Raw genomic sequence first — 13,681 nt, forward strand, 5'->3', positions numbered from 1 at the left:
TCTAATAATGAATGAATGAATTGTAGAGCTGAAAAATGCAATAACTAAATGAATAGTTCACTGAATGGCCTTAACAGAATATTGCATACAGCAGAAGAAAAGATCAATTGATCAGGAACATCTAAGAATTATAAATGTATGCGCCCAAAAGTAGAGCTTCAAAAACACCAGACAAAAACTACAGAACTAAAAAGAGAAATCAACAAATCCACAGACTTTTAATTGTGTAGTTGATGTGGTATATTATATAAGTTTCAGGTACTCCATTTATAGTTGTTATAAAATATTGGCTATGTTCCCTGTGCTGTATAATATATCCTTGTAGCTTATTTATTTTATACATAGTAGTTCCAACTTCTTAAACCCCTACCCCTGTCTTGCTCGTCCCCACTTCCCTCTCCCCACTGGTAACCATTAGTTTGTTTTCTATATCTGTGAGTTTGTTTCTTTTTTTAATATCTACTAGTTTGTTTTATTTTCTTAGATTCCACATATAAGTGATAAAATACAGTCTATGTCTTTCTCTGTTTTATTTCACTAAGCATAATAACCCTCCAAGTCTATCCATGTTGTTGCAAATGGCAAACTTTCATTCTTTTTTATGGCAGAGTAGTATTCCATTGTGTATGTATGCCACCTCTTCTTTATCCATTTCTATGTTGATGGGCACTTAGGTTACTTCCATATCTTGACCATTGTAAATAATGCTGCTATGATCATTGGGGTGCATGTATCTTTTGAATTAATGTTTCCTTTTTTTTTTTTTTGTGGTACGCAGGCCTCTCACTGCTGTGGCCTCTCCTGTTGCGGAGCACAGGCTCCGGATGCACAGGCTTAGTGGCCATGGCTCACGGGCCCAGCCGCTCCGCGGCATGTTGGATCTTCCTGGACCAGGGCACGAACCCGTGTCCCCTGTATCGGCAGGCGGACCCTCAACCACTGTGCCACCAGGGAAGCCCTATGTTTTCATTTTTTTTAATACATATATACCCAGGAGTGGAATTGCTGGATCACATGGTAGTTCTACTTTTAGCTTTTTTGGGGAACCTCCATACTGTTTTCCACAGTGGCTGCACCAATTTACAATCCCACCAACAGTGTACAGGAGTTTCCTTTTTTCCACATTCTCTCCAGCATTTGTTATTTGTGGTCTTTCTGATGATAGCCATTCTGACAGGTGTGAAGTGATATCTTGTGGTTTTGATTTGCATTTCCCTGATGATTAGTGAAGTTGAGCATCTTTTCATGTGCCTATTGGACATCTGTATGTCTTTGGAAAAATATTCAGGTCTTCTGCCCATTTTTTTATCAGGGTTTTTTTTTTTTTGATGTTGAGTTGTATGAGCTGTTAAGTTGATATTAATCCCTTCTAAATGATGAAATTTTACAGATGCATGTTTTCTGACTAGCAGAATTAAATTAGGAATAAAAAACAAAAAGATGCTTAGAAAATCTCAAAAGTTTAGAAATTTATATAGTTTTAAAGTACCTCTGGGTCAAAGAAGAAATCATAAGGGTTATTAGAAAATATTTTGAGCTGAGTGATGAGAGCAGAAAATATCAAAATTTAAATGCTTTTAGTTGAAAAATAAGAAGGGTCCAAAATCAATTACTTAAGCATGTATCTTAAGAAGTTAGAAAAATAAGAGCCAGGTGAGTCCAAAGTAAGTAGAAAAAAGGAAATAATAAAGGGAAATCAATAAAACAGAAAATGAACAAAAAAGCAATGAAACAAGAAGCTAAAATATTTAAGGAAAAAGCAATGCCAGTCTTACAGAAACTCTTACCACCACCCCCCCGTCCCCCACAAAAAAGTGGATGAAGGAACAGTTTTCAGTTTATTTCATGAGGTCACCATCACTATGATGGCAAAGAAATAATAAGAAAAGTACAGAACAATATCTTTGTGAACATAGACCCAATAATCTTTGAACATAGACCCAGTAATCTTTAACACAATATTAGCAAATTAAATTTATTGATATATGAAAAGGAGAATACATCATGACCAGGAGGGATTTGTCCCAGCAGTGCAGTGCAGGTTAAAATTTAAAAACCTATTGATTTAACTCACCATGTGAGTAGAAGAAAACTGAAAAATCATGTTATCTCAAGTGTAGAAAAGTTTGACAAAATTTGACACTCATTCAGCACACTAGGAATAAAAAGGAATTTCCTTTATTTGATTAAAGGCATCTATAAAAAACCAAGTTTATATCATATTTAATGGTGAGACACTGAAAGCTTTTCCTCTGAGGTTGAGAACAAACAAGAATGCTTGCATTCACTGTTATTCAACCTTCTGTTAGAGGTCCAAGCCAATGGAATAAGGCAAGAAAAAAATAGAAGACATCCAGTTTGAAAAAGAATAAGTAAAATTTTCTTTGTTTGCAAACAACTTTATTGCATATGTCGAAAATCCTAAGGAGTCTATGGAATAGCCACTAGAAGTAATAAATGAGTTTAGCAAAGTCGCAAGATACAAGGTCAGTATAATTTTTTTATGCTACCAACTAATGGTTGGAAAATAAAGCAATTTCATTTACAATAGCATCCAAAATAATGAAATACTTTAGCGATATGTTTTAACAAAATATATGCAGACATGTTTACTGAAAACTGTAAAACATTACCGAGAGAAATAAAACAAGACCTAAGTAAATGGAGAGATATAGCATGTGGAAAAGAGGACATATTGTTAGATGTCAGTCTTCCTCAAATTGATTTATAGAATTTAAAAGTCCTAGCAGACTTTTCTTTCTTTCTTTTTCTTTTTCTTTTTTTTTTAGAAATTGACAAGCTGTTTCTCATAGTCATGTGGAAATGCGAAGGACCTAGACCAGGCAAAACAATTTTGAAAAAAACCAAGGTTGTAGGATTTACAGTGCTTGATTTCAAGACTTTCTATATAGCTACAATAATCAAGACAAAATGGTATTAGCACGAGGGTAGACATGTAGATCAATGGAACAGACTAGAGTTCAGAAGTAGACTCACATATATATTCATCTGATTTTTGATAGAGATGCCAGTGTAATTCAATGGGGAAAGGACATAGTCTTTTCAAGAAATAGTGTATACCTTGGTGAAAGAAAAATTTGTATTGATCCTTACCTCACACTTACACAGAAACTTAACTATGTATCTATCTCTGACAAAGGACTTGCTATTTAAAAAGTATAAAAAAAACCTTGTAACACAAAAAACAAAAAATCTTATAAACCAAATAAAACATGCAGCAAAATTTATGAATAACTGCTTCACAAAGGATAATACATGGATGCCAGTAAGCACTTGCAAAGATGCGTATTAACATTATTATGGAAATGCACACAAAAATCACTGAGGTACAACTATACATCCACTAGGATGGCTGTAATTGAAAAGGCTTAAAATACCAAGTATTGGCAAAGACATGGAGCAACTCGATTCTTACATTGCTAATAGTAGTAGAAAATAGTGTGACGGTTTGAGTTTATTTATATGAAATTTTATAAAATGCAAAACTATAATAATAGGAAGCAGATGAGTAGTTGTATGGGATGGACATGTGGGGGCAAAGGAAGAGGGGTTGCTTGTTGAGTCACACAAAGGAGCTTTTTAGGGTGATGGAAATGTTCTTTATCTTGATTTTGGTGTTAGTTGCGTGCATGTATACATTTGTCAAAACGCCTTTAACTGTATGCTTAAAATGGGTGCACTTTATTTTTTTAAAAAATATACTTAAGTAAAGTTGACTTGAAAAAATAAAACCAGAAAACAGAAAACTCTTGTTTCTTACTTGCTCCACATAAGCCTAGAGGAGTAGGCCCTACTCTGGGAAGGAATGTGTGTTTGTTGATTGGCTGTATTTAAGCAGTTCAGTTTCTGCGAGAAATATTGTTTAATATGGAAGAGAAAAGGTAGCTGCTTTTTAAAGGTAGCTGAAAGGGATTTTTTGTGTGTGTGGTAAAATATATATAACATAAAATTTACCATTGTAATCATTTTTTTTCTGATTAACTTTTTTTCCCCCACATCTTTATTGGAGTATAATTGCTTTATTTATAATGTTGTGTCAGTTTCTGCTGTACAACAAAGTGAATCAGCTGTATGTATACATATATCCCCATATCCCCTCCCTCTTGAGCCTCCCTCCCACCCTCCCTATCCCATCCTCTAGGTCATCACAAAGCATTGAGTTCATCTCCCTGTTGTAGTCATTGTTGTTAAGTGTACAGTTCAGTGGCATTAAGTCCATTAATACTGTTGTGCAACCATCACCACCATCCATCTCCAGAAGTTGTTCATCTTCCCAAACTGAAACTCTGTACCCATTAAACAATAGTTCCCCATCCTCCCTCCCCCCAGCTCCTGGCAACCACCATTCTACTTTCTGTCTTTATAATTTTGACTGTCTAAGGTACCTCATGTAAGTAGAATTACAAAGTATTTTCCTTTTTGTGACTGACTTGTTTAACTCAGCATGTCTTCAGGGTTTACTCATGTTATAGCATACATGTGTCAGAATTTCCTTCCTTTTATAGAGTGAATAATATTCCATTGTATGTGTGTACCATATTTTATTTATATGTTCACCCATCGATTGACACTTGGGTTGCTTTCACGTTTCAGCTATTGTGAATAACTTGCTATGAACATGAGAGTACAAATATCTATTCAAGTCCCTGCTTTTGATTCTTGGGTATATACCTTAAAGTGAAATTGATAGATCATACGGTAATTTTATGTTTCAGTTTTTGAGCAACTGCCATACCATTTTCCACAGTAGCTGTACCACTTTATATTCCCACTAGCTATGCACAAAGGTTCCAGTTTCTCCACATCCCTGCCAGCACTTGTTATTTTCTGTTTTATTGATGATAGATATCCTAATGGGTATCAAATGTTACCTTGCAGTTGTGATTTGTGAAGGGAAGTTTTAAGTCATTTAATCCAAACAGGTGAGTTCACAGGTGAAACTCAGATAATAGGTTAGCAAGAGCCACTAGGTGGAAGATTTTACAATTTCTTTTGTGAATCATTTCAATTGCTTTTGCATTTGAGCTTTCAGGGGTTTTTTTGTTTTTTTTTTTTAAGTATAGTTGATTTACAGTGTTATGTTAGTTTCTGGTGTACAACAGAGTGATTCAGTTATACATATGTGTTCTTTTCCATTATGGTATATTACAGGATATTGAATATAGTTCCCTAGTGTTATATGATAGGACCTTGTTGTTTATCTATTTTATATATAATAGTTTGCATCTGCTAGTCCCAGACTCCTAGTCCAATCCTCCCCTGCCCTACTTCCTCCTTGGCAACCACAAATCTGTTCTCTATATGAGTCTGTTTCTGTTTTGTAGTTAAGTTCATTTGTGTCACATTTTAGATTCCACGTAACAGTGATATCATATAGTATTTGTCTTTCTGACTTAACTTAGTCTGATAATCTCTAGGTCTATCCATGTAGCTGCAAATGGCATTATTTCATTCTTTTTTATGGCTGAGTAATATTCCATTGTATATATATAACACATCTTCTTTATCCATTCATCTGTCAGTGGACATTTAGGTTGTTTCTCTGTCTTGGCTATTGTGAATAGTGCTGCTATTAACATAGGGGTGCATGTATCTTTTCGAAATACAGTTTTGTTCAGATATATGGGCATTCAGGGTTTTGTAAGTACATAATGGATGGGTTAGGCTTATGAACGATTTTTTTCTCTTTTGTTGATTTGTGATAAGCTACAGCCAATTATATTTTGTGTGGAAGGACAGATACATATTTGTTTTTGTAGTTTTATTAAAATGTTTAATAAATCAGTGAAATGTTTGGACAGTGAGTGGTTTCCCAGATTAATACAAATATACACAACCATGCAAAGCAAACTAAACACTGAAATTTATCATTTCCATAAACAGTGGTTTTTAAACTGTTGTCCAGTGAGTTTGGGTATTTTTCTTCCTGCTTCAGTTTCAACTTCAGCAACAACTGAGTGTAGCACATTTTCCTGCTTTGTTTATTTTGCAACTTGCTAGCCTGAACCATACTCATAACCATACTCATACTCATAATTAGTGCTTAACATTTTACGTGGTTCTTGGCAAGTTTACATCAGGTCCGGTAGGCTCATTAGCTGAAATGCAGAAAAGATAACATGGAAGAATGCCCCAGTATGGCTGTGTGTGAAGTGAGTGCTGAGTTCATATACTGCCTAGATTAGGACCTGGGGAGGCCTGGCATTATACCCTGTACTGTGACATTCTTGGCACAATTTGTTCAACATCTTCCCCCACCCCCACCCCACCCCCGCCATTTTAACACGTTTATTGAGTACTTGCTCTGTGTCTGATTCTATCGTGCACTGTGGATATAGGAATGAGTTTCTACACTTAAGGAACTTGTAGCCTAGAAGGGATACAGACCTGTAAATAAAATTGTAATGTTAAGTGCAGACAATCATCTAAATGTATAAATGGTATAGAGATCTTGCAGAGGGAGAGAGAGATGAATTCTTGAGTATTGTAGGAGGATCAGAGAAGGATTCCTTTAGATAACATCTGAGCTAAGTTTTGGAGGTAGAATATGAGTTTGTCAGTGGTAAGATGGATATTATAGGCAAGGAGATAAGTATGTAGGACAGGCACAGATGCATGAAAGAACATGATATATTTAAGGAGATAAAAGGAGATAATTCATGTTGGGCACAAAGTGTGAAAATTGATAGATGAAAGCTGTATTTCCCCTTGTTGTCAAATATTGCCTGAAAAAGTAGCTTAGGAAGATTAATGAAATGATAGAGGCAAAGAACATGATTCTGGTCCTGACTCTCAAATCCTTGGTTGAACAGACCACTTTTATTTTTCTGAGCTTTGGTCTCATTTGTATATGTGCAAACTATATGATCTATGCTTTTCAAGTTATTTTTCAAGGGAGTCACAATTTCTGAGTGCCTGGAACACAGTAGGTCCTCAGTATGTATTTTTGAAAGAGTGGTCTGAGAATTTGTATCAAAACGTAAGAGAAGATAGTTAAAATTAACTGTGATAGAATAAGCAATAAAAGATTTATGTGCAGACCATTGCACTTATTGTTTTAAAACGTGGTCAAGAAAGTTGTTTTTATAAATTGTTTCACTTACCTGTTTAGTTTTGTGAGGTCCCAGGGTGCAGAAACTACATATAAAACAAAATTCTGTTAGACTTGAATGTCATATGCTGTTGTAATTATCTTATATGTTCAATTAAGAATTAATATATATATGTTTTAAATGTGTTCGGTTGATCATTTCCGTTTTTAATTTGGCTGTGGCAGCTTTCTTGGACTTGGCTTCTTCAGATTGTGATTTTTTCCTCTCTTTAATAACATAGTTATAAATGGACTTTTTTTTCTTGTATAAACTTTACTTTTCTCCATTCAAAACTAGTATTTCTTCTCATGCTACTTTTCCATTGTTGTAACTGCAGAATGTTTGCTTTTGAAGCAGAGGATTGTGAAAGTCCATTTTAATGTTACAGAGTTCCTGTAAAATACTGTTAATATAATTTATTTCTTTACCTTTAGGGGTCCTATTGGGCAATAGACACCAATCCGAAGGAAGATGCGCTGCCTACTCGGCCAAAGAAGAGAGCACGATCTGTAGAACGGGTAAAAGCTCTTTATCACATATTTAGTTTGATGGGGTTATTATGTCAGAAATATAGATCTTAAAAGTTCATTTCCAGTAATACAGTAAGTATAACTGTAATGAAGGTAATATTTTATTTGGATAGCATTTTCTATTTTTTCAAAGCACTTTCAGACTTATTATTTGATCTCAACAACTCTTGAGTGAGGTGGGCAGTTTAGGAATTAAGTAAAAGGGGTTTTGTTTGTTTGTTTGTTTTGTAATTAGGGCACAGCTGTTGTTTAACTGAGGGAGAATCCAGGTCTCTTGAGTTTTAATTGGTACTCTTTACTCTGTGTCTACACCACTGAGGATTGGTTTTATATAACAAAACCGTTCCCTTTCACTGAAGATAATCGTTCTGATTATATTGAATTTTCCTGATTATCCTCAAAATGTTTTTTCCTGCTTCCAACCATGTAATAATTATTTTGTACACAGAGTCTCTAAGGACCTCAAGCTGAGTTTAAGTTGGGATTGGGTGAGCCATGAGGTATAGCAGCAACGGGATTTAGTCAGGCAGATTTATGGTGCCAGCAGAGGGAATTCAGTACTCCAGTTACTAAGCTCTGCAGAATTAGAAGTGAACTCTTAGGTCAGAACACTTTTTGGTTTTATACAAACCAAAATTTAAAAAGATAAAGTTTAGTATTGGTGGCATAGTCTTCTGGTAATAGAGTTTTAAGGCTGAGATACGTATGTAAAAATTTGAGAGGGAATGAATCTCACTTATTGCCTTCCATCTTTTGCTTTTTAAAACATATTGAGCACATGGACTTTAATTGTGTGAGAAAGTGGAGTATAAAATGTTTAGCATCTATTGCCAGATTTTAAAAGGAAGAGGAGAATCCACATTGTTTAACTCAGAGCATTAGCAAGGATGTATATCTTGAAGGGCTGAGGAATTGTGGTCTTCTCTACCATTTGCTCTCTTCTTCTGAAGTTCCTGGAACTTGAATTATTTTTGGAAAATTGAATTCTTAGTTGGGTTGACAACTGGGCATTCCTTTTGGATATTAAGCCTGACTTTTTTTCTGTTGCTTTGTTTCAGAGTTCTTAGAGCAATACTTCTTTATTTCTGAGAGCCCCCTTTTTTTCCTGAAGACCATATTGTCAGTTTTATAATGGAAGTCTATATAGAAATATAGAATTCTGATTACAGAATTATGTTTTATGTATGTTCTTGAATGTACATTTTGGACATATATTTTCTGTATTTATTTCCTGCTGTTTATCTTTTTATCTTTTAAGTTTAAAGCATGTAAAATCTTCAACAATTTGCCTTTGTAGTGTAGTTCCATAATATATCCAGTACCAGAGCCTTTCAGTTAGTATATTGATATTTATTTTGGCCTGAGCTATGTGTTGGTTGCTACTGTAGGAGAGAAACCTATAGAAAGAGAACAGCTGTAATCAGAGTATGTCTAAACAGGGAGACAGATATTGTTTAACAAACACTCTGAAAGATACTCTTCTTAAAAAACATAATTTTGTGTCCTGATAAACTGATATGTCTATTTTTTTTAGAGGCTTTGGGGGGGGTAGTATTTTTATTAGGACAGAGTTTGTATTTAAGTAACCATTGGGTTATCTAAGGAAATGCCTAAGATGGTCAAATAGTGAGTACGATTTTTAAACATTTAAAGTTTTGTCAAAAACGAAACATGACCCGTAACTTGAAACTTCAAAGGATTTTAAAATGCAGATGGTAAATATGTTGACGTCCCTAAAATTTCCTTATTAAATTTTTGAAATGTTACTTCTTTGTCCATGTGTAAATATCAGAGTTATATGTGAAACATCAAAGTATTTCACACATTTTTGAAGAGAGAAGAGCTTTTCATGTAAAGAGAAGCAATTTTTAAAAATGCAAGTAACAGTATCTTTATGTCTTAAATGAAAATTAAAGCCTGATTGTTATCTCCAGTCTAGTATTCTTAATGCAGTTGTCTGGACTGCCTTCCTGTTCCCTCCATTTACATGAACACAAACCCTTGTTCTCTCTTGGCCTTGTGGTAATCCTTTCTTTTTCTTAATCCTTGAATAATGTAAGTGCCTTTCATTTTCCTTTTTCTAATTTCTTTCATCCTGTTACCATGTTTTCTTTATTTATCATAAAGTAGACCTGAAGACCTAAAAAGAATTATTGATAAAGTTTAGCATGGTGAAGATGAGTGGGCTCCTTGACTAGGAGTCCTGTGTTTTTCTTCTGGCTTTACAATTTACTTCTTCTGTGACTTCTGGCACGTTGTTAGATTTTTTGAGCTTCAGTATTCTCAGCTATTTTAAAGGAAAAGATAAAAATCTTAAGAGCTGCTGTGGACTGAATGTTTGTGTTTCCCCCAAATTCTTATGTTGAAACCCTCATCCCAGTGTGATGGTATTTGGAGGTGAGGCCTTTGGTAGGTAATTGGATCAGGAATATGAAGCTCTCAGAAATGGGATCAGTGCCCTTATAAGAATAGCCAGAGAGCTGGCTAGCTGTTTTCTAGCATGTGAGAATAGCAATGAAGATACCTGCAAGAAGGCTCTTACCAGAACCTGACCGTGCTGGCACCATGATCTTGGACTTCCAGCCTCCAGAGCTGTGAAAAACAAATTTCTGTTGTTAATAAGCCACCCAGTTTATGGTATTCTGTTACAGCAACCTGAACTAAGATAACAGCATAATAATAATAATGATAATTGAGTTTATGTGCTAGATTTTTTCTTAAAGAATTTTATGTATATTAACTCATGTAATTTTTATAGTAACTTCAAATGATGAAACCGATAGGCACGGATGTTGTTATCCAAGGGTACAAAGGACAATAAGTACCAAGGCCAGGATTATGAACTCAGGTAGTCTGCCTTCAGAGTCTATGCTGTTTACAACTGCGTTATACTGCCACTAGTATTTGCTATGCTGAAGATCACAAGACTGAATTAGATTTCTTTTTATATATGCATATCTTATTGTGAGATAATGGGCCTTTATTTATTTTTGGATTTGAATACTAATTTTTTTCTTCAATGTTATTTAAATTTTTTTAAAATTGAAGTATAGTTGATATGTACTATTATATTAGTTTCTTGATATGCACTATTATATTAGTTTCAGGTGTATGACATAATGATTTAGTATTTTCATAGATTATACTCCATTTAAAGTTATTACAAAGTAATGGCTATATTCCCCTGTGCTGTACAATATATCCTCGTTGCTTATTTACTTTATACATAGTAGTTTCTATCTCTTAATCCCATACCCCTATCTTGCCCCTCCCCACTTCCCTCCCCTCACTGGTAACCACTAGCTTTTTCTCTGTATCTGTGAGTCTATTTCTGTTTTGTTGTATACATTCATTTTATTCTTTAGATTCAACATGTAAGTGATGACATAGAATATTTGACCTTTTTCACTAAGCATAATACCCTATGGGTTCATTCACATTGTTGCAAATGGCAGAATTTCATCATCATTATTATTTTTTATAAATTTATTTATTTTTAAAATTTATTTATTTTGGCTGCGTTGGGTCTTCGTTGCTGTGCGTGGGCTTTGTCTAGTTGCAGCGAGCGGGGGCTACTCTTAGTTGCAGTGTGCAGGCTTCTCATTGCAGTGGCTTCTCTTTGTTGTGGAGCACTGGCTCTAGGCACACGGGCTTCAGTAGTTTGGCATGCGGGCTCAGTAGTTGTGGCTTGCGGGCTCTAGAGCACAGGCTCAGTAGTTGTGGCGCATGGGCTTAGTTGCTCCGCAGCATGTGCGATCTTCCCGGACCAGGGCTCGAACCCGTGTCCCCTGCATTGGCAGGCGGATTCTTAACCACTGCACCACCACAGAAGTCCCTCATTCTTTTTTTTTTTTTTTTTGCGGTACGCAGGCCTCTCACTGTTGTGGCCTCTCCCGTTGCGGAGCACAGGCTCCGGACGCGCAGGCTCAGCGGCCATGGTTCACGGGCCCAGCCACTCTGTGGCATGTGGGATCTTCCCTGACCGGGGCACAAACCCGTGTCCCTTGCATCGGCAGGCGGACTCTCAACCACTGCGCCACCAGGGAAGCCCCCTCATTCTTTTTTATGGCTGAGTAATATTCCATTATACATAATACCTGTATGCATATATATATGTATATATGTAAAATGGAGTATTTTATATATATATCTCCCACTTCTTTATCCATTCATCTATTGAGGGACAATTAGTTTGCTTCCATATCTTGACTATTGTAAATAATGCTGCTATGAATATTGGGGTGCGTATATCTTTTCAAATTAGTGTTTTTGTTTTCTTCAGATATATACCCAGGAGTGGAATCGCTGGATCATATGGTAGTTCTCTGTTTTAGTTTTCTGAGGAACTCCGTACTGTTTTCTATAGTGACTGCACCAATTTACAATCTCACCAGCAGCATTCTAGGGTTCCTTTTTTTCCCACATCGTTGCCAACATTTATTTGTAGACTTTCTGATGATAGTTATTTTGACAGATGTGCAGTGATATCTCATTGTGGTTTTGATTTGTATTTCTCTGATTAGTGATGTTGAGCATTTTTTCATGTGCTTGTTGGCCATCTGTACATCTTTGGAAAAGTGTCTATTCAGGTCTTCTGCCCATTTTTTAACTGGGTTGTTTGTTTTTTTGATGTTGAGTTGTATGAGCTTGTTTATATATTTTGGGTATTAACCCCTTATTGGTCATATCATTTACAACTTTTTTCTCCCATATAGTAGGTGGTCTTTTCGTTTTGTTGATGGATCCTGTTTTTTTTTTTAATTTTTGGCCTTAGGAGACAGATCCAAAATAATATTGCTATGATTTATCTCAAAGAATGTTTTGCCTGTGGTCTTTTCTAGGAGTTTTATGGTTTTTGATTTTATATTTAGGTCTTTAATCCATTTTGAGTTTATTTTTGCATATGATGTGAGGAAATGTTCTAATTTCATACTTTTTACATGTAGCTGTCCATTTTCCCAGCATCATTTATTGAAGAGACTCTTTTCTTTATTGTATATTCTTGTCTCCTTTGTTATAGATTAATTGACCATAAGTGTATGGATTTATTTCTGGGCTCTCTGTTCTGCTCCATTGATCTATGTGTCTGTTTTTGTCTCAGTACCATGCTGTTCTGATTACTCTAGCTTTGTAGTATAGTTTGAAGCCAGAGAGTGTAATTCTTGAGCTTTGTTCTTTTTTCTCAAGATTGCTTCGGCAATTCAAGATCTTTTGTGGTTCCATATAAATTTTAGGATTAGTTGTTCTACTTCTAAGAAAAATGTCATGGGTATTTGATAAGAATTGCATTAAGTCTGTAGGTTGCTTTGTAGTGTGACCATTTTACCAATATTAGTTCTTCCAATCCAGGAACACAGCATATCTTTCCATTTCTTTGTATCATCTTCAAACCTTCATCAATGTTTTACAGTTTTCAGAGTATAGGTATTTCACTTCCTTGGTTAAGTGTATTCCTAGGTGTTTTATTCTTTTTGATGCAATTTTAAATGGGGTTGTTTTCTTGCATTCTCTTTCTGAGAGTTCATTGTTAGTATATAGAAGAGCAATAGATTTCCGTATATTAATCTTGTATCTTACAACTGAATTCATTTATTCTAATAGTTTTTTTGCTGGAGACTTTAGGATTTTCTATGTATCGTATGATGTTATCTGCAAGTAGTGACAGTTCTACTTATTCCCTTCCAGTTTGGGTGCCTTGGTTTTTTGGTTTGCTTTTTCTTGTGTGCTTGCTGTGGCTAGGACTTCAGTACTGTGTGTAATAGAAGTGGCAAGAGTAGGCATTCTTTTCTTGTTCCTGATTTTAGAGGAAAGGCTTTCAGCTTTTCACTATTGAGTACGACGTTGGCTTTGAGTTTGTCATGCATGACCTTTTTATGCTGAGATATTTTCCCTCTATACCATCTTTGAAGAGAGATTTTATCATGAGTGGATTTGAATTTTGTCAAATGCTTTTATGTGTGTGTTTTTATATGTTGTTGAATTCGGTTTGCTAATATTTTGTTGAGTATTTTTGCATCTATATTCATCAGAGATATTGGC

The 13,681-nt window shown here is 35.2% G+C and overlaps 1 protein-coding gene across 7 annotated transcripts in view; it reads left to right on the forward strand.

Annotated features, from left to right (window-relative positions):
- Positions 1-13,681, forward strand: part of FOXJ3 (forkhead box J3) — a 130,850-nt gene that overhangs the window by 67,324 nt on the left and 49,845 nt on the right. For all 7 annotated transcript variants that reach the window (XM_060140358.1, XM_060140363.1, XM_060140356.1 and 4 more), the window contains one exon: positions 7,547-7,630. In XM_060140358.1, the coding sequence (XP_059996341.1) occupies positions 7,547-7,630 (84 nt within the window). The remainder of the gene's footprint in view (positions 1-7,546; positions 7,631-13,681) is intronic.

The sequence above is a fragment of the Lagenorhynchus albirostris genome, chromosome 2, assembly GCF_949774975.1.
Source record: "Lagenorhynchus albirostris chromosome 2, mLagAlb1.1, whole genome shotgun sequence".
Lineage (NCBI taxonomy): Eukaryota > Metazoa > Chordata > Mammalia > Artiodactyla > Delphinidae > Lagenorhynchus > Lagenorhynchus albirostris.